At 47.3% G+C, this 24,868-nt stretch overlaps 2 protein-coding genes across 3 annotated transcripts in view; both read left to right on the top strand.

The window, feature by feature from the left end:
• The window catches only part of MITD1 (microtubule interacting and trafficking domain containing 1), a 977,552-nt gene that overhangs the window by 517,400 nt on the left and 435,284 nt on the right, over positions 1-24,868 (top strand). The window lies entirely within an intron of this gene.
• The window catches only part of AFF3 (ALF transcription elongation factor 3), a 579,971-nt gene that overhangs the window by 517,928 nt on the left and 37,175 nt on the right, over positions 1-24,868 (top strand). For both annotated transcript variants that reach the window (XM_050755037.1, XM_050755038.1), the window contains 4 exons: positions 2,836-3,022; positions 10,465-11,559; positions 17,837-17,961; positions 22,679-22,880. In XM_050755037.1, the coding sequence (XP_050610994.1) occupies positions 2,836-3,022; positions 10,465-11,559; positions 17,837-17,961; positions 22,679-22,880 (1,609 nt within the window). The remainder of the gene's footprint in view (positions 1-2,835; positions 3,023-10,464; positions 11,560-17,836; positions 17,962-22,678; positions 22,881-24,868) is intronic.

The raw sequence follows: 24,868 nt of genomic DNA, 5'->3' as shown, positions 1-24,868 counted from the left end.
TTCTCAGTGTCCATGTGTTCTCATCATTTAGCTCCCACTTATAAGTGAGAACACACAGTATTTGGTTTTTCCGTTCCTGTGTTAGTTTGGTAAGGATAATGGCCTTCAGCTCCATCCATGTCCCTGCAAAGGATATAATCTTTTTTTTTTTTTTTTAATGGTTGCATTGTATTTCATGGTATATGTGTACCACATTTTCTTTATCCGGTCTGTCATTGATGGGCATTTGAGTTAATTCTGTGTTTTTGCTATTGTGAATAGTGTTGCAGTGAACATACGTGTGCATGTGTCTTTATGACAGAATGATCTGTATTCCTTTGGGTTTATACCCAGTAATGGGATGGCTGGGTTGAATGATGTTTCTATCTTTAGGTCTTTGAGGAATCACCACACTGTCTTCCACGATGGTTGAACTAATGTACACTTCTACCAGCAGTGTCTAAGGGTTCCTTTTTCTCCACAACCTCGCCAACACCTGTTTTTTTTGGACTTTTACATAATAGTCATTCTGATTGGTGTGAGATGGTATCTCATTGTGGTTTTGATTTGCATTTCTCTGATGATCAGTGATGTTGAGCTTTTTTTCGTATGCTTGTTGGCCGCATGTATGTCTTCTTTTGAAAAGTGTCTGTTCATGTCCTTTGCCCACTTTTTAATAAGTTTTTTTTTTCTTGTAAATTTGTTTAAGTTCCTTATAAATGCTGGATATTAGAGCTTTGTCAAATGCATAGTTTGCAAAAATTTCCTCCCATTCTGTAGGTTGTCTGTTTACTCTGTTGACAGTTTCTTTTGCTGTGCAGAAGCTCTTTAGTTTAATTAGATCTCATTTGTCAAGTTTTGCTTTTGTTGCAATTGCTTTTGACGTCTTTGTCATGAAATCTGTGCGCATTCATGTGTCCTGAATGATGTTGCCTAGGTTGTCTTCCAGGGGTTTACAGTTTTAGTTTGTAAATTTAAGTCTTTAATCTATCTTGAGTTGATTTTTGTATATGGTGTAAGGAAGGGGTCCAGTTTCAATCTTTTGCATATGGCTAGCCAGTTCTCCCAGCACCATTTATTAAATATTCCCCATTGCTTGTTTCTGTCAGGTTCTACAAACTATTAACCTGGATCCCAGATGTTCATGTTCAGTCAGAATTCAATCGTCTTTTTTTTTGTGATTCCATTGATAGTAACCATCTAGATTCAGCCAACAGGAAAGACGGATTTTTGTTCATAAGGAAGGAAAGAAATATTACGGCCCCTGAGCTCTAACTGTCCCTTGCCCTACTCTGTCTTAAGATCCAGGATCCCTCACTCAATTCTAGACACAAATAACAACAGGCTGGAAAAGAAAGTGCTGCAGCTCAGGCAAGGCATGAACGTGCAGATGTTGTCTGATGCTGAAGAATTTTGCCAGACAATCAGTATGGGCGGCAACATTGGTGAAAGAAATGAAAACCCCACTGGGGAAAGTTATATCCAAACTCTAGTTCCCCTAACCCTGCCGTTCCAAGAGGTGCTTTTATTTTTAGCTATCCTGCAAGATAGTTTCTTGTCTGGCGGTTTTTATAGAAACAAAGCTGCAGTGAGTGTTGCCTCCATCCCCACCCCCATACCCAGGATTCATGAAAGTCCTCGTGGGGCAAAGCATGTATCAAAGATTTAAGGGATGGGTAAAAGGAGTCCTTTATCGTGTCCAGGCTGCTTTGCACTTGAGACCATCAACCCCCACAAGCTCCCTGGCCCCTGGCCTTCACTGATGCTCGGTCCTATAGAAGCGCTGGTCATAGGTGGAAGCAAGCAGGTATTTGCTGACTCAACATACAAGAGTGACTGGCATTTTTGGTATTTAGAGCTTGACCTCAAAAGAACACATTATGGTGTCTTTCGATTTTGTTAATAAAGGACGTTGAAGATGTTGAATATTATGTGAGGACTGAAATTTTCTTTTTTGCTCGAACACATTCTGGGTGGATGTATGCTATTTGAATTTTTATGGTTAATGAATTACTATTGGAAAGCATCAGTCAATTTTTCTTGTTATCTTTGAGTATGTAATGACTTTCTGGCAAATTTCAGCATGGATGTAAACATCAAGTATAAATGTGAAATGCAGTTCCTATAAGCCACAGCACTGGGATTGAATTGTAAAGCCCAGAATATACAAAAGTGTGTCAGCGAGGGATCTTCAGTTCTCCAGGAAAGCGCTCAAAGAAAGGTTACAGTTTATAACAACATCCCAGCACCTGTAATCGCTACAGCACTCAACTACAGGTGGGAAAAGGGAGGAAGCAAGACATGAACTTGGACAGTCCCTCGGTCTCTGGAACCTTCCAGCAGGCCATGAAAGCTCAGAGCAGAATGCCATGCCCTTCCTGACAGCCCTCTGCCTAATCCCTGCCATCATGCTGCATTTTCCTCTAGGGCAAAAATAAAGCAGTCATTTTCATGCTTTGCAAAATAGTTCAAGCTTTTTGGATTTCCTTGCATTTTTGTAGATGATTGGATTTGGGGATGCATTTTAAAAGCCATTCCCAGAACAGCAGCAAAATAGAAACAGCCATTTGAATGTTACACCACCTTCCCTTCCAAAATGGCCACACGAATAACCAGTGCCCGACTACCAAGGGGCACCAACTTCACTCCCGATTTTACTTCTATATATGAGTTGCTTTAACCTTTAGGATGACTTTGACCTCGATGCCTGCTCTTTGAGTTCCAGGTCATGGTTGACAGATGTGTAGGCTGCGTGCCTCCTTCCTCCTTGGGGTGCATGACAGCTTGGTGGTGTTTTCCTGTTTGCTCACTTGGCTTTCCTTCCCTCTCCTTCCCGGGGGTCTCGTGGGCTGGCAGCACCGTGGTCCAGCAGCCCAACTGCAGAACCTCAGTGCCTTCCAGCAAGGGCAGCAGCAGCAGCAGCAGCAGCGGCAGCAGCAGCTCCTCCAGCGACTCAGAGAGCAGCTCAGGATCTGACTCGGAGACCGAGAGCAGCTCCAGCGAGAGTGAGGGCAGCAAGCCCCCCCACTTCTCCAGCCCTGAGGTAAGCGCTACCTGGCTCAGGCCCCTCCTCTGCCCACTTTTGTCTCCAGGATGATAGCAAGTCCTGGCATCGTCCCTGTCACACTGCTGCAGGTCTCCTCCCTCCTGCAGAGCCCCAAGCCAGGTGCTGGACAGGAGGAGGCTGTGGGCCTTGGGCTCCACATTTTCCCCATGCTTTCCCCACCTCACAGTGTCCTAATTACACAGCTTCCTTTGAAGTACAGAAACATCAACTTTCATTGCTCCCAAATCTCTATCTTGACTTCCAGAAATTTCCAAGTATGCTGTAAACATCACTGACAGGAAATAACTTATGGCTCAGGTCTCCCTCGGGGTCAGCCAGGGCAGTCACTGGACAGGGCCACTCACCGCCTGGGAAGTGTGACCACCTGTAAATCACAGGGAAAGGGGTTTTATGGATTGGACGTGGTCAGATTCTTACCTTTTTGCCGTTTGTCATGGATCAGAAGAACAAGGGCTATAAATATTAATAAAACCTTCTTAACTGTGTTTTCTTTGTGAAAATATAAAAAGAAAAATTAGCATCAACCTCCAAAAAGTGATGGAACCTTTTAGAGCTGTGATGAGTATCTATGTGGAAGATTTAGGTGCCTCCTATAAAAACATTAGAAGGTACCAATAAAAACCATTGCTATTTCTACTTTAAAGTAGAAAGGGGAAAATTAAATAGTAATTCAGAGCACGAAGATTCTTGGGAGAGGGCTGAGAGAAACTTCCCCAGGCTGCAGAGCTTTAAGGGTAGACTCCAATTTCTAAACAAGGAATAAAATAGAGTTTCTTCTTGAGTGTGTAAACATTTGACATGACTGTGATGGTCAGGTTTAATTTTTTACTTGCAACCCTCTGTACCCTGTGGGGGACCATATTCCTAAATAGGCTCTGAAATGGAACTAAACCCACTTCTACAAACCATCATAGTGGGAGGGGAGCATCTTAATGGGCCGGATCAGCCTCCCCGTGTCCAGCTTTTATAGCGGTGCCTTAGATGTTATCATACCTGAAAGCAGTGGTATTTCCATCTCAGGTTCACAGAGTGGCTCTTCAGTCCCTTCAGGTTTTTCCCCTCCCTACTTCTTTCAGGAGGCTGAGGATTTTTGCAGGAGCACTGTGAAATCAGGGAGATTTTGTTTCCCCACTCTCCTCATTTTCTCCTCAGCATCCTTCTGCCCTGCCTCAGGACTCTCCATTCATCTTGAACCATGCCGTCTCTCCACGCTCTCCTTCCCATGAGGTTCTGTCTCTGTCTCTCCATCTATCCGTCTATCTGTCCATCTATTTATCCAACTGTCTATCTCTGTATAAGGAGAAGGCTCTTAGCAACATTAACCTATGAAAGCCTTATGGTAACATAACCCTGGCTTTTCCTAGAAACTAAATTATTATTCCTTCCGCATAATTTCATTTGCTCATTCATTCATTCATTTACTCATTCAGAATTCATTCAACAAATATTTACTGAGCATCAGTCACACAGTACTTGGCCCTGGAATATGCAATTATAGGACAGAAAATGTCCCTATCTGCATAGAGGTGACATTCTAATGGGGATAATTCAAAATGAAAAACATACAGGAGTTAGATAAAGTAGAAGAGTTGAGCCAGCTTCTTTAAAGCCTGCTTTCTGCTATACTTTGTAGAGAAATTCTGGAATATTTAGTTAGAAGAAATAACTGTGTCCCAGGGACAGTACAAGGACAGGGTAGGCAGTGGGGATATCCAAAAAGTGTTCATGTGTCTGAAGATCCCCCATCCAGGCTCCTCCTTGTGGCTTTGCAGGTTAAATTCATGAATGTTCAGTCTTATTTTCATCCTGAAATATAGGTCCTAGAGCTCCCGTGTTGACTGAAACCTCATTTAAGACCAGTACAGTTGGCCGGGCGCAGTGGCTCACACCTGTAATCCCAGCACTTTGGGAGGCCGAGGCAGGTGGATCACGAGGTCAGGAGTTCGAGACCAGCCTGACCAACATGGTGAAACCACGTCTCTACTAAAAATACAAAAATTAGCCGGGCGTGGTGGTGGGTGCCTGTAATCCAGCTCCTCAAGAGCCTGAGGCAGGAGAATCACTTGAATCCTGGAGGCGGAGGTTGCAGTGAGCCAGGATCATACCACTGCGCTCCAGTCTGGGTGACAGAGACAGACTCCGTCTCAAAGAAAAAGAAAAAAAAAAAAAAAGAGCAGTGCAGTTATAAAGTGCTTTAAGCCAGTGCTTTTTAAATGTCACTGAGATAATTACAAAGACTTGAACTCTTGGGTGATGAAAGGAGGCTCTTGTCACTTCTTCCAGCAGCTATCAGAGGCCCCTCACTAAGGAGAGGCGGCAAGAGCCTCCTAAAGGAGTCAGTCTTAAAAGTTTAAGTCACCTGAGGCTACGTGTGGTTTTGAATTCCTGGCTTCCCTACACAGAGAACTGCGGAAGCAGCAGGTCGTGTGTTAGCCACGCTGCACGTTCTTTCTTTCTGCAGGAAAGAAATGTATTTGTTGGAATAAAAGCAAAGTTCTTTTAACATTTTTCCGAAGGATAATACAGACACACACACCCTTTAGAAAGAAAATGAGTTTGCAGACTGCAAATGGCAAAGGCGGGAAGTAACATCACCCTGTGTGTCCTCCGCAACTGTGCTGCCTGGTCTGGCGGAGCTGGCCCAGGTCACCTTACAGAGAGCAGTGAGACTCCTTTTCCTCAACCCCACATGACAGTCGGGCTCTTCATAGCCATGCACCTCACATTCCGCTGCTCAGACCAGTTTGTGCTGCTTTGAAGCAGAATGCCTTTGTTCCTCACTCCCCTGCTGTAACATCCTGCTGTGGGCGTAGGAGGCGCCCTGCATTCTCCCCACCGTGTCCCAGCACTCAGAAAACCCACTGGGCTCAGCTGAGATGTGTAGGAGATGTTCTTTCTGCTGTGTGTGTTGAGAGCCAATTTGTTTCACGTAAATCACTGTAGTATGGTAATGCCATGTTCCCACGCGGCATGGAGGGGCCTGCTCTGTGGCATGATGTGGGCTTCATTGGTCTCAGAATACTTTTTCTCACCGGAGTCTAATCTGCTTTCCGGGCACTGTACAGCCTCTTACACCAGAGCTTTGCAGGGGAAGTTGCTTTTCCACTCAGTTAACATGTTGACCCCACACACGGAACTCCCTCGACCTTTGTTGTACAATAAATATTATGTAGGAGAAAAAAAAATATCCCAGACACATCATGTTGAGGAGATCTGGGATAAAATAGGTTTATCCCACCTCTTTACCTACAGAATCATCACCCAGCCCTTACTATGGCTTGGGTGTACTGTGTTTTCCATTGTGACATTTCCCAAATCGATCTGACTCTGGAAATCCTCCTTCATGGGACAGATGAGCTCAGAGCACATTTTGGAAAATGCTGCCCTAGATCGTTCTTTAAAATCAGCAGAAATGCGATTCAAGTTGCTCACTGATTCAACAAGCTTCTCATTTATTAGGTGCCTATGAGGTCCGTGGCAGCAGGTACTTGAAGGATTTAGATGAAGCAGGGAGCAGAGTGCATGGTGGAGAGCTGGCGCCTGAGTCAGAGGGAAGATCAATTAGGGAGGAGAGTCGTGGCTGAAAATATAAAGCAGCGAGCCAGCAAACAAACCAGAAGCTTGGGCAGAAACCCCGGGTGGACGGCTCAGGAGGCGGACTGCTGCATGCCGTGGCCTGGCGTCTGCAGCCTGAGTTTCCCCTCCTCACTGCCACTAAACTCTGTATCCTTGCAGCTTCCTTGGTCACAACTGCCTCATTTCCAGAATGCAAGATATTCCTGCTCTGCCTAATCTGTGAGGTTGTGGGTGGGGGCGGGAATGATGATGATAAAGGAATAAGTGGCACAATGTGAGTGACAGCTCATTGTGAGTTCTTATTAGGAGGACAGACGTAGTAATCTGCCTCCCTGACCTAGTATAGATGCCGCAAGGGATACTAAAGAAACAGAGACCTGGCCCTCGCCTGAAAGAAGCATTTGGCTTTTTTGAAGACACAAGACATATATACACATGAAACAAATACAAACATCAAAAAACAAGGCAATTGAGTGTAACAGAGGGCAACAAGTACTGTTTGGAGTGTTCTTGGTGTTTTCTCCAAAATTCGGATCTAATTCTGTCATCTTAGGTTGAAGACTGACATTTCTCGAAGGAATGCGGTCCCCCTCTCACGAGGCTCTGCCAGACAGTCGTGGGAGACACAGTGATGCAGCAGTGGAGACAGCTGGTCTTTAAACCTAGATGAGTACGAAGTTAGTCTCGGTAGAGCCCGGTAGCTGTGCAGCGCTTGGTATGTCCCTTAGGCTCTCTGAGCCTCATCTACAAGTTAGGGGTGATAACCGTTCTTAGCGGTAAAGATTAAATGAGATAATACACATGAAGTGGGAGTTAAACTGTAGGTATTCTGACAGTGGAAGATAATGGACGCCCTTGAACGCCAGCCTTAGGAATTTGGATTTTGTTTGAGAGGCAATAGGAGGTTATTGTAGATCCTTGAGAAAAAAAAAAAAAAAGTATGATTTAGTGATGTGTGGAAAGTGGGTACTTCAAACTGATTTCTTCAGCTGTGAAGTGCCGAAAAAATGACCCTAAAGCATACCAGGCAGTGGGCCTGTACTAAATGTATTAAATTCTGCCCTTCTGTTAATGCTCCTGCTGGGAAGTTTCAGGGTGAATTTTCCCATGTGCAGCTGTGTTTTGGCTACAGACAGACTTCCGTGTTCTCTCACATATGAGATGTGAGCGGTAGAAGGCTCTGGATGGTGGCAGCGAGGAGAACTAGCGTGAAACGCAGTGGTGGGGCCAGCCTGAGGGGTGTGTTCTACCGTGTGTGTGTGTGTGTGTGTGTGTGTGTGTGTGCGCGCGCGCGCCCTCTCCCAATGTGCGCCCTTTCTGCAAGAGGCCCCTTCAGCACCCGTTCCTATTTACTGTGCCCCATTTTTCTAGGGAAGCTGAGGCACAGGTGAAGGCACTGACTTAATGAGAGAAAAGGGGGTTGGGGGAGACAAAATTAGAAGCCATTGATTTTTGCCACCAAAGTAGCTTTCAGGCGGTCTCAGCTAATCTCAGGGGAGGTGAGGGATCCCCTTGGCCGAGAAGCTGTTCTGTGTCCCACTGTCCTGCTTTCTCTGACCATGGGAGGACACCTACCACTGCCACATGCACCGGGCACGCTCCATAGGTTTCCCATGTTCCCGTTCTCTGGAGAAGCTAAATAAAGCGAGGTCATGATTTACATAGAACTCAGAGCAAAAACGTTGTCTTTCTACTCATTTGCATATTTCTCTGGAGCCTCTGGTTCTGTTGGTGGCATGAAAACAAGCAAAGAAAAAAGTCATGTCAGAGACCAGAATCTGTGTCAGGGCCAGGGGGGTCCCCCCTTCCCCACCTATACTCCAGGATGGGCTTCTGCATCCTCACAGCCCAGGGAAGGGGCCTTCATCCTCCTTCTGGCCTTCACTGAAATTTTCCTGCTTCTCCAAGTCACCAGCCACCCTGTGCCAGTCTGCCCTGAAGGGCAGTTGGTCCCATCTGGTTTCAGGCAACCAGCAAGATGTCCACAGTCCATGTCATAGCTCTGGTTGCCCGATCCCCATGCTCTGTGGCCAATTCCTTTTGGCCCCAGGCCCCTCTGGTCCATCAGAGGCTTCCCATTTCCCTGAGCTGTGCCCCGGACTCAGCCAGGGCCCCTGCATCTATGATTCTTGTTCCCCCTCTGAAATCCTCAATGCCTGGGGTGAGGCCAAGAGCGCTGAGGTCTGCTCTTTTTTTTTTTTTTTTTTTGAGACGGAGTCTCGCTCTGTCGCCCAGGCTGCAGTGCAGTGGCGCGATCTCTGCTCACTGCAAGCTCCACCTCCCGGGTTCACACCATTCTCCTGCCTCAGCCTCTCGAATAGCTGGGACTACAGGCGCCCACCAATATGCCCGGCTTATTTTTTGTATTTTTAGTAGAGACAGGGTTTCACCACGTTGGCCAGGATGATCTCGATCTCATGACCTTGTGATCCGCCCACCTCTGCCTCCCAAAGTGCTGGGCCTCCCAAAGTTACAGGCGTGAGCCATCACACCCAGCCAAGTTCTGCTCTTAATACAGGCCTCACTGTTGAAAAACAAACCTGATACTTCAAAGGAACCTTTTCAATTTATTATGTTAAACTGTTTTTTCTCTGGCAACAGACTCAATTTGCTCTAGACTTAAACTGATCAAGCTTGAAGTATGGAGCCTAAGCAATGTCTTCTTACTCTAGCCTTGTATCTGGTCTCCCCTGAAACAACGGATGACACGAATTCGAAAGGTGGAAGGCCACAGGGAAGAAAAAAACATATCACCTTAGCCAACATATTTTCCCCATTTCACTTAGAGTCACAAATTGAAAGTACTCTGGCTAAAATTCTCTAATTCTCAATACATCTTTTTTTGTCTTACTAATCATAATACTGGATAAATTGACTTTTTTTAGACATCGGCATTTAATCCCTGTAAAATTATTGGATTGGTCCTTTATTTATTTATTTATTTTTCCGAGACATAGATTCTTAGAGACACAACTGAAAACTACAGACCTCTTCAAGGAACAATATGCATCGACACATTTCCCATCCATTTCAGGGCATTCCCTAGCTATCCCCACACCTTCAGTCCCAGAGCCAACCTGTAGGCCACAGTTCCAAACCAGTGACTTTCTTGAGTTGCTCTAAGTCAGCAAAACTGCTTGCGGGAAAGTGTTCCATCTCACCTCCATGTCCAAAATATTTCTAGCAAAGTGTGATGGAAGCAGGTTGGAGATAGACTGACCCAGTCAGGCTGCCAGAGATACACAAGTCCCTCTGAAATAGATCTATATGCAAAACAAGCCATCTTCCCAAGGTCATTGCTCCTACCACCAAATAACTACAGCCTACCTGCCCTCAACACATAAATCGTGTGTTAATTGTTTGGGATTGCAGGTTCCACTTAGTCCCCTCTTCAGATCTTCCCAAAGGTTTAAGTCTCACCAAAAAAAACAAGGGATTTATGCTCAGGGCCTCTAAACTATTCTCTAGTTAAGTTTTAGAGAATGTCAAGTTTACATATGTACATATAATTATAAAATATATATATATATACTAACACTCAAAAGTACTAGGAAATGGGTTCTAATGAGACACAATGCTTTCGTTATTTTTTCAAAGACACTTGAAAGTGCTGCAAGGACATTTAGTGCCACGGGCAGGTAAGGACAGCATCATCCAGGCATCCTGAGTGCCACATGGGGCTGTGACACACACTTAATGCTTCCATTTTCCCTTTGCTTCCGGCCCATTCGTTTTCTGCTCATACCCTTAGAGGAGTTAAGTCCAGATGAAAACAGCCAGGCCCCTGTTAAGTGAGCCCGTAATGAAAGATGTTTTGTTTGTCACCGGTTTCCTGCTTTCAGGCTGAACCGGCATCCTCTAACAAGTGGCAGCTGGATAAATGGCTGAACAAAGTTAATCCCCACAAGCCTCCTATTCTGATCCAAAACGAAAGCCACGGGCCAGAGAGCAATCAGTACTACAACCCGGTGAAAGAGGACGTCCAGGACTGTGGGAAAGTCCCCGACGTCTGCCAGCCCAGCCTGAGGGAGAAGGAGGTCAAGAGCACCTGCAAGGAGGAGCAGAGGCCGAGGACAGCCAACAAGGCCCCTGGGAGTAAAGGCGTGAAGCAGAAGTCCCCGCCCGCGGCCGTGGCCGTGGCTGTGAGCGCAGCCGCCCCGCCGCCCGCAGTGCCCTGTGCGCCCGCGGAGAACGCACCTGCGCCCGCCCGGAGGTCGGCGGGCAAGAAGCCCACCAGGCGCGCGGAGAGGACCTCAGCCGGGGACGGCGCCAACCTCCACCGGCCCGAGGAGCCCGCGGCCCCGGACGCACTGGGCGCAAGCGTGGTGGTCCCCCCGGAGCCCACCAAAACCAGGCCCTGTGGCAACAACAGAGCGAGCCACCGCAAGGAGCTGCGCTCCTCCGTGACCTGCGAGAAGCGCCGCACGCGGGGGCTGAGCAGGATCGTCCCCAAATCCAAGGAGTTCATTGAGACTGAGTCGTCATCGTCGTCCTCCTCCTCGGACTCCGACCTGGAGTCCGAGCAGGAGGAGTACCCTCTGTCCAAAGCACAGACCGTGGCTGCCTCTGCCTCCTCCGGGAATGATCAGAGGCTGAAGGAGGCCGCTGCCAACGGGGGCAATGGTCCCAGGGCCCCTGTAGGCTCCATCAACGCCAGGACCACCAGTGACATCGCCAAGGAGCTGGAGGAGCAGTTCTACACCCTGGTCCCCTTTGGCCGGAACGAACTTCTGTCCCCTCTAAAGGACAGTGATGAGGTCAGGTCTCTTTGGGTCAAAATCGACCTGACCCTCCTGTCCAGGATCCCAGAGCACCTGCCGCAGGAACCAGGGGTCTTGAGCGCCCCTGCCACCAAGGACTCTGAGAGCGCACTGCCCAGCCACACCTCAGACACACCTGCAGAAAAGGCTTTGCCAAAATCCAAGAGGAAACGCAAGGTAGGCCTGGGGCTGGGACTGGGGTGCGGGGGGTGGGGGGACGTGGAGGGGAAGGGGCTATCTCTTAACTTGTGGGTACTTGGGTAGAGCACCCATAGGCTGCTGTTAGGGACCGTAGGCTGCCACAGGAATTTTGTGTGTCCTTACCTAACACACACTTCTAGGGTACTTTCTATATCCAGACACTGTTGTAAGCATTTAACATCTAACTTGGCTGAGTCCTTAGAACTGCTCAGTGAGGAAAGTACCATTATTATCCTTTTTTTCTGAGAGGGAGTCTCGCTCTGTCGCCCAAGCAGGAGTACAATGGCACGATCTCGGCTCACTGCAACCTTTGCCTCCCAAGTTCAGGCGATTCTCCAACCTCAGCTTCCCAAGTATCTGGGATTACAGGCGTCCACCACCATGCCCAGCTAATTTTTTTGTGTTTTTAGTAAAGACAGGGTTTCACCATGTTGGCCAGGCTGGTCTCGAACTCCTGACCTCAGGTGATCTGCCTGCCTCAGCCTCCCAATGTGCTGGGATTACAGGCATGAGCCACCACGCCCGGCCTATTATCCCTATTTTATAGTTATAGGTAATTAAGCCTTATCCCACTGCATGTCAGAATGGGAAATATGTATCAAGTGTGTGCACACACAGCTGGATGTAGGCTCTGTGAGAAAGCTAAACACATGAGAACCCCACTCTTTGCCTGGAGGAATGGGGTGACATTGATGGTGGGATCACTCATTGACCCAAGAGGCCAGTGGCCTCATGAAGTTCAAGGCTGTGGCAAGTGAAAATGAACACGGCAGACCCTAATGCAGCATCAGAACCAGCAGCTGTTGCTTCCGTTAGCATTGGTCAAGGAGGGCTTCATGGTGGAGGGGCCCTGAAAACAGGGCTCTATAGAGGAGGGACATTTGAATACGTCCAGGCTCGGGGATGGAAGCGGTGAGGCCAGGGAGTGAGAAGGGCAGCACAAGGACAGGGAGAGCTTGGGGGCATCTCTGGCAGCAGACACTGAACGTGTAGCCCATTTCGAAGAAGGTTTTTGCGCAAGGGAGTACCTTAATCATCCATTAAAGCCAATTTTGAGGATTTTTAACCCCTCCTGTTACTGCGTATTCAAAAGCAATTTTTACCACAGTGAAAAATACAATGGGTGACAGACCAAGATTGCAATATGCATGGATGGCTCCAAATTCAGGACAAAGTTTTCAGTAACAGCTCACAGGTCTATAGGTCCCCATGGCAGATGCTGCTCTAGGCACTTTATACATGTTAAATCATTTCATCCTTATAACTTTATGAGGCAAATATTATTGTCATACCCACTTACGGAGAGGGAACAGAGGCTCAGAGAGCCTAAAGCAGCTTTGCCCAAGGTTACATAGGTGCTCAGGGGCTGAGCCAGGAATGAACCCAGGCTGTCTGCCTTCAGAGCGTCACAATAAGAAATCAGTCTGAGGTTTGTATATTTTACAGTTTTCTGAAGGCAGTCTAGTCTATCAACAGAAAAGTTAGACTGGACACATATGTTTCACAGCTATTTCGAATCCCTCATTGAGAAGGGGACTAAGGAGAACGCCTTGTTACCTTGTCCTGGCTACAGTGAATATATTCCTTGCTTTGTAAGTGTGCATGGAGGAGGCATGCCGTCTCCTTTTTATGACAATCATCTTTGTGACCTAAGGGCACCTATGACCAGAGAAATTTATTCTAAAGTACCAGGCTGGGTACAGTGGCTCATGCCTCTAATCCTAGCACTTTGGGAGGTCGAGGTGGGCAGATTGCCTGAGCTCAGGAGATCGAGACCAGCCTGGGCAACATGGTGAAATCCCATCTCCACTAAAATACAAAACATTAGCCGGACATGATGGTGCGCACCTGTAGTCCCAACTACTCAGGAGGCTGAGGCAGGAGAATCACTTGAACCTGGGAGGTGGAGGTTGCAGTGAGCCAAGATCATGCCACTGCACTCCAGCCTGGTCAACAGAGCAAGACTCCATCTCAAAGAAATAAATAAATAAAATAAAAAATAAAGTACCAAAGGATGTGTTTCTTCACATAGTATTAATAACATTAAGTAATTTATGCCTATAAAGTAGAATTTGAAGCCCTTGCAAGAAAGTTCATGAAAAGAAATATCTTCAAGGGGCAGCTTTTTACTTTTCCTTGGTATGGATGCAAAGAAAAAAAAATTTTTTTTTTTTTTTTTGAGATGGAGTTTCGCTCTTGTTGCCCAGGCTGCAGTGCAGTGATGCTCCACCATCTTGGCTCACTGCAACCTCCACCTCCCGGGTTCAAGTGATTCTCCTGCCTCAGCCTCCCAAGTAGCTGGGATTGCAGGCATGCACCACCATGCCCAGCTAATTTTGTATTTTTAGTAGAGACAGGTTTCACCATGTTGGTCAGGCTGGTCTCGAACTCCTGACCTCAGGTGATCCGCCTGCCTCGGCCTCCCAAAGTGCTGAGATTATAGGAGTGAGCCACTGCGCCCAGCCAGCAAAGATGATTTTATAAAGAGACCCCAACATAGTTTCCACCCAGCACTGGCCATTATGAGCCTACAGTGGGCGCCCTTAGTTGGTCCCCATTGCCCTGAGAGTACTCACATATAATGGAAATTGTGTGGAGTTTCACACCAAAGTGACCTGACCTCAAATCCCATCTTTACCATTTACCTCCTGCAGGGCCAGCTTTTCATGGGCCCCATGCATGGGACCACACTGGTGTGCATCACGCAGGGCACCTTGGAGTTGAATGCTAGTGGCTGCCATCTTAAAATTTTTCCTGTAATCTTTGAATTTGTGATGCTGCAAATTGATGGTACATGTGCAGGGGCATATGGAGCTTTGACTCACTGTGTTCCCACCTCCTGCCTGTTTCTGCAGGGCAGGTGCTGCCTGCACTTCTGCCTCCTGGCACCCTGGGCTCTAGGCAGCCTCCCACTTCCTGTCTGAGTCCAGGGACCATTGCTGCCCTTGCCCCAAGAAGGGGCCTAGGTGCAGGCACAGGAAGGATCTTGCCCATCCCTGATCCAGGTAGTAAGACATTCCAAAGAGGGTCTTGCAATCCCTGGGGGTTGCCCGTTGCTGTGGGTTATTGGGGAAATGCCTGATGACTCGGACACCACGGTAGGGCCTCTGATTGGCAGGAGGGGAATGCACGCCCACACTGGTGGGCCGCACACATATGCCTCATCCCAAGGCAGACAGGGCCCTTGAGAAGCTACCCTCGCCCCCACTCCAGGTATCCCCATGCCCAGAGAAGTACAACGTGTATAGCAAATTCTGTAGACACCTCCATGACAGAGATTGTGAAAGAAAGGAAAATGTTTTCTATTTGAGGGCTTTATAGCATCACTCTTTTCCTGCTTTTTGAACAAGGGGCCCAGCATTTTCATTTTGCACCAGACCCAGAAAGTTATATATGGTCCTTGGCCTCCTGGGTGACCTTAATCAGGTGACCTTACTTTCTCTGAACATCAGTTTCTCCATCTAGAAAATGCTGACATCGGGGCTTGCCATGGTGCCTCACGCCTATAATCCCAGCACTTTGGGAGGCCAAGGTGGGCGGATCACAAGGTCAAGAGATTGAGACCATCCTGGCCAACAAAAATACAAAAAAAAAAAACTAAAAATACAAAAATAGCTGGATGTGGTGGCACGCACCTGTAATCCCAGCTACTCAGGAGGCTGAGGCAGGAGAATCACTTCAACCCGGGAGGCGGAGGTCGCACTGAGCTGAGAGCATGCCATTGCATGACAGCCCGGCAACAGAATGAGACTTCATCTCAAAAAAAAAAAAAAGAAAAGAAAATGCTGACATCTTCGCAGAGGTGCTGTCAGATTCACACAATATGTTCAAACAATGCAAGTCAGTAATACATAGCAGCTCATTTTCTTCCCTACCCACTGTTCCTCCTGTTTTTCTCTATACACCCTGTCTTCCTTACTACTTGCTGGTACTGAATCTTTGTTGAGTGTAGGAATCAATCTATCAATTAATCATCTGGGAATGTGTGTGGCTACTGCCTCTGGGATGGATGGCTAAATGAATAGGCTGATGGAAATATACACATATATGAAATATGCAGAGATAGACATTGGTAATATATAGACAGATTGGAGATACATAAAGCCGTCCAGGCATACAGAGTTTACTAGAGAGAGGTGCAGAAAGATGTACATAAAATTCCATAATATTCTGTGTTTAAATAGTTGTATTACTGGCCGGGCGCAGTGGCTCAAGCCTGTAATCCCAGCACTTTGGGAGGCCAAGACGGGCGGATCACGAGGTCAGGAGATCAAGACGATCCTGGCTAACACAGTGAAACCCCGTCTCTACTAAAAAAAAAAAAAATACAAAAAACTAGCCGGGCGTGGTGGCGGCGCCTGTAGTCCCAGCCTCTCGGGAGGCTGAGGCAGGAGAATGGCATGAACCTGGAAGGTGGAGCTTGCAGTGAGCCGAGATCACACCGCTGCACTCCAGCCTGGGCGACAGAGCGAGACTCCGTCTCCAAAAAAAAAAAAAAGAAAAAGAAAAAAAAATAGTTGTATTACTTATGGCCATTTTTATTTTAACTTAAGAAACTTCATTTACACTAAGCCTGACACCGGGCTGTACTCATAAAATCTAAGGAATCATCATTAAACACAGACACGAGAGAAATGAAAGAACATTTCCATAGTGCTCGTTACCTGGTATTCTGGGCACTAGTACCCCCGTACTGGGTGCTGGAGATGGGCCAACATGACCCCGTAGACCTGGCTGACAAACCTGTGGAGTCTCGCCCTGCTGGAGCCCTGGAGCTAAGGACCGAGATCTCGGAGCTTTGGTTTGGGCCTTCCATGGGGGCACTATTACAGTGTGGGCATCTGGGAGCCCCTGTGGCAGAGGCTGTGTGGCAAAATTCCAGCCAAAGCGAGAAGGTCAGAGTCTTTCTTTGGTGCTGGCGCTTGTCTCCTGCAAAACAAGGCAGACAGCCCTGAGGATACCATACTAGGTTCCTGTTAGCTCATGGAAAATGGTACTTTCCGAATATATTTGTGTTGCACCTTAACCCATATCTAAAGTTAAACACAGGCTGGCCTGTTCGCTCACACCTGTAATCCCAGCACTTTGGGAGGCCAAGGTGGGAGGATCACTTGAGCCCAGGAGTTTGAGATCAGCCTGAGCAACATGGCAAAACCCCATCTCTACAAAAAAAGACAAAAATTTAGCCAGGCATGGTGGCACGCACTTGCAGGCCCAGCTGCTTGGAAGGCTGAGGCAGGAGAATCACTTGAGCCTGGGAGGTCGAGGCTGCAGTGAGCCATAATCGCACCACTGCATTCCAGCCTGGGTGACAGAGGAAGACTCTATCTCTAAATAAATAAATAAAATTAAACCCAATCATGGCAACAAGGATCCAATCAAAGTACTGTTTTAGAAAAAGGTGCTTTATGGATTCTAAGATGTCATGGGATAGTAATTGAAAACTAGAATTAAGGCATCAAGAGATAATAGCTTCTGGTTGCAGTTCACAAAAGGCAATTCTTTTTTTTTTTTTTTTTTTTTTTTTTTTTTGATAGAGCCTGGCTCTGTTGCCCAGGCTGGAGTGCAGTGCCGCGATCTCGGCTCACTGCAAGCTCTGCCTCCCAGGTTCACACCATTCTCCTGCCTCAGCCTCCCGAGTAGCTGGGACTACAGGCGCCCACCACCACACCTGGCTAATTTTTTGTATTTTAGTAGAGATGGGGTTTCACCATGTTGGCCAGAATGGTGTCGCTCTCCTGACCTCGTGATCTGCCTGCCCTGGCCTCCCAAAGTGCCAGGATTACAGGCATGAGCCACCGCGCCTGGCCAAGGCAAGAATTTTTAAAGCAGAAAAGTCCAAGCTTGCCACTGACCTTATGGCATGAATCCCAGAGAACACACACTTGCTGTACTTTATTCCGATACCAAGAAATGCCAAGGTGAGTGCCACTGGAGCTGCAGTGGGAACTCAGACCAGGGCCGCTTTGGAGGACTAAATCCTAGGCCCGTTGATGGCAGAGCAGCTGTCAGAATTCAAAATGTTGAATCATGGCGTCGTGCCTCTCCTCTCCATCAGCTGTCGATTGTAAAACCGACAGATTTCATCCTTGCTTGTTGAGGAGCTAATGGGGAAGCTATGGCAGGGGCACAGCTGCTCAGGTTATGCTTCCGGGAAGCCAGGTGAGTGGGGCTCCCAGGAGGCCTTGCTCTGTGGAAGTCGGCGCCTGGGAACTCTTGAAATCCAGTGCTGATTGAATTTATTCCCATACAGTGTGACAACGAAGACGACTACAGGGAGATCAAGAAGGCCCAGGGAGAGAAAGACAGCTCTTCAAGACTGGCCACCTCCACCGGTAATACTTTGTCTGCAAACCACTGCAACATGAACATCAACAGGTACGTGCATTCCCTCCAAAGTGGAAGTGAGCTGGAGAGATCTGTGGGTCTGAAAGTCACCTGCTGGGTTGGAGGAGGGTTGGATTTTTTGAGGACTACTCTGGTCTAGGTCTGCAGACTTGCTTCCCTCCTTTAACCCAAGTCTTATCATTATGACTACATGTGCCCCATACTATAGCTCCAGATACTCATGCAAGGTACTTCTCCATAACCAAAGACCAGATACTAGTTACACACAGCTCTGCACTCCCCAAGACATGCCCTTCTCCCAAAAAACTTAATAACTGAATTTCTAATCAATATTTTAATGGTAACCACTAAACTCATAAGAACACTAAGCTTATTACACAGATGAAGAAATACACACTTGGAGCTGAATCTCCATGTGCAGCACCTAAAGCAATTAATTGGATATAGACTAAAATTGTGGCCTTAGAAGGGTCCGTGCTCCCAAGGTTAAATGGCCACCCAGACACTCCTCTCAAGAGGTTCCAGATGGACCCACCCAGCACTGACTCCCCTCTTTGATGAATGGCTTACAAGCAAGGCAAAATCCCAGGTATTTATTAGAAACGAGTAGCTTATCATCAGTCATAGAAGCGCTTTCCATTTTGAAATACCACAGCACAGAGACCACTTTTCCTCTCTAAGACACTCCTCGCCCTCTCTGACCGTATACATAGAATTTTAAAGGGAGATGAATGTCTCAGCACAACACATAAAAATGTAAACTGAAAGGTTAGGAAAAGATGTAGAGCGGTGCTAAACCTTGGCGAGGAAATTGGAGAGCGAGGGTGCACACACACAGGCCCACTGCAGTGCCGGAATCACCTTGGAAGGCGAGGGCTCCTGTGGGTCTGAACGGGAGGGAGGGTTGCCCCTGCGCGCTGCCCACTCCTCGGTCCTCTGTGCAGGGTGGATGCCAGCCCAAAATATTGAGAAAGGGGAAATGGGGAAAATGTGGTACCCAGATATTTTTAAATGTGCGATACCGTTTAGTGCGTGTTAACACACTAAATGATCTAGCTGATCTGGTGGCTTCCATAATTTCTAAGCAGTGAGGAATATAAACTGTGTGTCTGCACAACTGCAATATGATAGGAAAATAGCTGTGATTTGGCCGGGTGCAGTGGCTCATGCCTGTGATCCCAGCACTTTGGGAGGCTGAGGGAGACGGATCATGAGGTCAGGAGTTCAAGACCAGCCTGGCCAATATGGTGAAACCCCATCTCTACTAAAAATATAAAAAAAATTAGCCGGGTGTGGTGGCACACTCCTGTAGTCCCAGCTATTCGGGAGGCTGAGGCCAGAGAATCGCTCAAACCCGGGAAGCGGAGGTTGCAGTGAGCTGAGATTGCACCACGGCACTCCAGCCTGGGTGACAGACAGGCTCCATCTCAAAAAAGAAAAGAAAAAAAGAAAATAGCCGTGATTTATACCGGTGACACAGTCACAGGTGTTGATACTACTGCTCCTGCTAAACCATGACTCTGGTTTCATACCTTTACTCATAGTTGAAGGAAATGTTCTATTACAGTGAGAGGTCAGTGAAAATGAAGAGGTCACTTCTCCATTCAAGTTCTTGAACCCCAGGTTAAAAAAACTCTTGCTCTAGAGACTTAGTCTGGCAGAGCCTCCTAGTTTTGATGGTTTTATTTATGTTAAGTAGTGACACAATGCAGATAAAATGCTTAGAGTTCTTTCTGGGAAAGGTGGTCTGTGTACCTCTGGAACTGTGATTGCTACTATCAGGTTTTACCAGTGCTGTACAGCAGTCCCAGAGACGGGGATTGCCAATTTCTTTTTTTTTCTTTTTTTTTTTTTTTGAGACGGAGTCTCACGCTGTTGCCCAGGCTGGAGTGCAGTGGCGCGATCTCGGCTCACTGCAAGCTCCGCCTCCCGGGTTCCCGCCATTCTCCTGCCTCAGCCTCCTGAGTAGCTGGGACTACAGGCGCCCGCCACCGCGCCCGGCTAATTTTTTGTATTTTTAGTAGAGACGGGGTTTCACTGTGGTCTCGATCTCCTGACCTTGTGATCCGCCCGCCTCGGCCTCCCAAAGTGCTGGGATTACAGGCTTGAGCCACCGCGCCCGGCCAAGGGATTGCCAATTTCAAAGAGGAGCTCCCAAGAAAGTTTCTTTGGTCAACTTGAATATATATATTTATAAACTTGCAATGATGAAAAACCGACAATCATGATGTCCATGATAATATTTAATGTCACAGTTTTGTTTTTCATGCACTGTGAAAATCATGAAGTACGTCAAATAATAGAGACTGAGGAAAAGGTCTTTCTTCACTCACATTTCGACAAACAATTATAATCAGGCAGTTCACATTATCTTCAACATCAGCATCTTTGCCATCGCTAGATGAGTAACTTTTGATTCTCCCAAAGCACTTTTGCGTAACACAGCCTCTATGTTGTTAGACACACAGTGCTTTTGGAACCAGAAATCTATCACCAGAAATTCTATCCCCACATGTATCCATTTGCATAACATTCAGAACCTTGGTCTTGTCATTTGTTCTAGAGGCCTGTGTTTGTAATCTCTCCACTGTGACCACCAGCTACGGAAATTGCTTTTCGAAGTGACTTTAATGGCTTGTTTGCGGTGATAACGAACACGTGCAATTAAAAGAGCCCAACCCCAAGAATAATGAGTCAATCTTTGTTAGATGACTTTACCATGTTTTAACTGGCTCTACCAGGTGACCTCTATAAGTATTCTAAATGAGCGATGACTGAGTTCATTTCAGACTAATCTGTCTTCCCCAAAGAATACTTTAAGGAATAGAGCCCTAACAATGTAATATACATTGCAAACTCAAATGTAAGTGAATCCCTCTTCACTGATGGTTGATTTTGGAGAACATTATATTCAAGTACAGACAGTAGTTTTGAAGGTGAAATAAGGAGTTAGGAATCAGAAACTGTAACTTCTACTCACCGTATTTATTTATTTAGGAGACAGAGTCTTATTCTGTCTCCCAGGCTGGAGTGCAGTGGTGCAATCTCACCTCACTGCAACATCCACCTCCCTCAAGTGATTCCCCTGCCTCAGCCTCCTGAGTAGCTGTGATTATAGGCATGCACCACCACACTTGGCTAATTTTTTTTTTTTTTTTTTTTTTTTTTGAGGTGGAGTCTTGCTCTGTCCCCCAGGCTGGAGTGCAGTGGCGCGATCTTGGCTCACTGCAAACTCCTCCTCCTGGGTTGACACCATTCTCCTGCCTCAGCCTCCCAAGTAGCTGGGACTACAGGTGCCCGCCACCATGCCTGGCTAATTTTTTGTATTTTTTTAGCAGAGACGGGTTTTCACCATGTTAGCCAGGATGGTCTCGATCTCCTGACCTTGTGATCCGCCCGCCTCGGCCTCCCATAGTGTTGGGATTACAGGCGTGAGCCCCTGCGCCCAGCCAATTTTTGTATTTTTAGTAGAAATGGGGTTTCACCATGTTGGCCAGGCTGATCTCAAACTCCAGACCTCAAGTGATCTGCCCACCTTGGCCTCCCAAAGTGCTGGGATTACAGGCATGAGCCACCACACCCAGCCTCCTACTCACTGTTTTTATATTCTAGGTTTAATCTGATCAATCCCTGTTTAAGTCATAAACTCAGATATTAAGAATTGGCTTTACACATTGCAGGTTGTTCTCTGGTTTTATTATTTTCTATATAATATTTAGTATAAGCTCAGATGAGATAGCAAAAGTCTTTTTAGAAATGTAGAATTCAGACTGGGTGCGGTGGCTCACGCCTATAATCCCAGCACTTTGGGAGGCCGAGGCGGGTGGATCACCTGAGGTTAGAAGTTCAAGACCAGCCTGGCTGACATGGTGAAATCCCGTCTCTACCAAAAATAAAAACATTAGCCAGACATGGTGGCAGGCGCCTGTAATCCCAGCTACTCGGGAGGCTGAGGCAGGAAAATCGCTTGAACCCAGGAGGCGGAGGTTGCAGTGAGCCGAGATCACGCCATTGTACTCCAGCCTGGGTGACAAGAGTGAAACTCCGTCTCAAAAAAATAAAAAATAGAAATGTAGAATTTGGCTGGGCACAATGGCTCATGTCTGTAATCCCAGCACTTTGGGAGGCCGAGGCACCTTGAATCCAGGAGTTCGAGACCAGCTTGGGCAACATGGTGAAACCCCATCTCTACAAAAAATATGAAAAATTAGCCAGATGTGGTGATGCATACCTGTAGTCCCTGCTACTCAGGGGACTGAGGTGGGAGGATTGCTTGAGCCCAGGAGGTTAGGGCTACAGTGAGCCAAGATCCTGCTACTGCTCTCCAGCCTGGGTAACAGAGCCAGACCCTGTCTCAAGAAGAGAAAGAAATGTAGAATTCATTTATTGTTGCTTTCCCACTGCTTGCTCCTTATGCTTGTTAGGAAAACAGTAAGTTGTTTTCTGGGTATTTTGAGATCCTTGGATAAAGGACTTGGAAAATGAAAGTGTTACTAGTCTTAGTTGCGTCCTTTGGTGCCGGCTCCAGAAATACTATCATCCTGATGGGGAGAGAAAAGAAACAGTGAGTGAGACTTGCTTCTTGTTTGTTATGATCCTAATGCCATTAACTTGTTTCCTGGTATAATAATTCCCAAGAAGCTTCTCCCAGCAACAGGTCCCAGTTGGGTGGTTTGGGTCATAGGAAAACATTTACCTTTCCCTGTGCAGACTCTGTGACATTCCATTACTGTCATTTCCTTTTCAGTGTGGCAATACCAATAAATAAAAATGAAAAAATGCTTCGGTCGCCCATCTCACCCCTCTCCGATGCATCTAAACACAAATACACCAGCGAGGACTTAACTTCTTCCAGCCGACCTAATGGCAACAGTTTGTTCACTTCAGCCTCTTCCAGCAAAAAGCCTAAGGCCGACAGCCAGCTGCAGCCTCACGGCGGAGACCTCACGGTTCGTTGATGCTCTCTCTTCCTTTCCAACTAAAACCAAAATGAGGGGTGGGGCACAGTGGCTCACACCTGTAATCCCAGCACTTTGGGAGGCCAAGACGGGTGGATCATGAGGTCAGCAGATCGAGACCATCCTGGCTGGCACAGTGAAACCTCGTCTCTACTAAAAATACAAAAAATTAGCCGGGCATGGTGGTGGGTGCCTGTAGTCTCAGCTACTTGGGAGGCTGAGGCAGGAGAATGGCATGAACCTGGGAACTGGAGCTTGCAGTGAGCCAAGATCGCGCCACTGCACTCCAGCCTGGGCAACAGAGCGAGACCCCGTCTCAAAAAAAAAAAAAAAAATAGAAACTGAGCACCCCCAAGCTCTGTCTCTAACCTAGCACAGTCTAAACACATGCTTGAGGTCCCGTTGAGAATTCCTGAATGCCACCTGCTTCTAGGAAGACCCAGCAAAGACATCCCCCCTCACCCTCCCAACAGAGAGCGGGGAAGAGGAACCGAGGGAGAATTCTAAGCCTCTGTTGCTTAGGCAGGATTTTATTTTTCTGTCTGAAAAGACAAGACCTCAAAGTAATACCATCCCGGGACAAAGTAAATTAGGAGTTTGAACCAACCAACCTTTCTATTGGGAAAAATGTCTGAGCCCAGGGCAGAGTTAAATCTGGGATTGAAAACCCCACACTGAAAGCTACAGGGCCCGCACTTGGCCCTCACTGGCCAGTGTTGCAGCCACAGTGGGGGAACTCCCCCACTACCCCTTTTCCAGTGATCTCAAGGGTGATTCCAGCACGCCCCAGGGGAAGAGCAGGGGACTTGGGTTCACAGTCTGACCTCACCTCTTAGCTACAGTGTGATCTTGGGCCAGTTACTTAATCTCTCTGCTCCTGTTTCTTTACCTGCAATATTTTAAAAGAGACAATATTATGAAAAGATCCCCACTGGGCATGATGGCTCACGCCTGTCATCCCAGCACTTTGAGAGGCTGAGGCGGGCGAATCACTTGAGGTCAGAAGTTCAAGACCAGCCTGGCCAACATGGTGAAACCCTGTCTCTACTAAAAATACAAAAATTAGCCAGGCATGGTGGCAGGCATCTGTAGTCCCAGCTACTCAGGAGGCTGAGGCAGGAGAATTGCTTGAATCTGGAAGGCAGAGGATGCAGTGAGCTGAGATCCCACCACTGCACTCCAGCCTGGGTGACAGAGCGAGACTCTGTCTCAATGGAAAAAAACAAAAAAACTCCAACACCTAGGGACACCTATGCAACTAACACTGTATGTTAGTTCCTCTTCGCCTCCATGCCAGCCTCTGACAGCCAGTGGCCCTGGACCCCTCATCCTCTCAGGAACATTAGTTACTTCCAAACCCTCTCCCATGGTAGTCACTGTGCCTATCAAAACCAGCTGGGTGGCCAGGCGTGGTGGCACACACCTGTAATCCCAGCTACTCAGGAGGCTGAGGCAGGAGAATCACTTGAACCTGGGAGGTGGAGGTTGCAATGAGCCAAGATCGCGCCACTGCACTCCAGCCTGGGTGACGGAGCGAGACTCCATCTCAAAAAAAAAAAGAACAGGACTCTGCAAAGAAGGATGAGGGAGGAAGCAGTGTGTAACACTTTATCCCATGAGTTAAAGATTGTTAAAAGTTGCTGGAAGTTCCCGCAAGAGCCTCAATCTTACAGCATCCTCAGGAAATTAACCTTCTTTTGTGCACCCTCACTTGGGAGCAGTGGTCTTTAATTCTAGACTGAAAGAATTGGGGAAGACCTATATTAGAAAAACATGGGGCCGGGCGCGGTGGCTCAAGCCTGTAATCCCAGCACTTTGGGAAGCCGAGACGGGCAGATCACGAGGTCAGGAGATCAAGACCATCCTGGCTAACACACGGTGAAACCCTGTCTCTACTAAAAAAATACAAAAAAAACTAGCCGGGCGAGGTGGCGGGCGCCTGTAGTCCCGACTACTCAGGAGGCTGAGGCAAGAGAATG

Source organism: Macaca thibetana, chromosome 13 (assembly GCF_024542745.1).
Source record: "Macaca thibetana thibetana isolate TM-01 chromosome 13, ASM2454274v1, whole genome shotgun sequence".
In the NCBI taxonomy this organism is placed as follows: domain Eukaryota; kingdom Metazoa; phylum Chordata; class Mammalia; order Primates; family Cercopithecidae; genus Macaca; species Macaca thibetana.
Note: the sequence above shows the minus strand (reverse complement) of the source record. Positions and strands in the feature narration are given on the sequence as shown.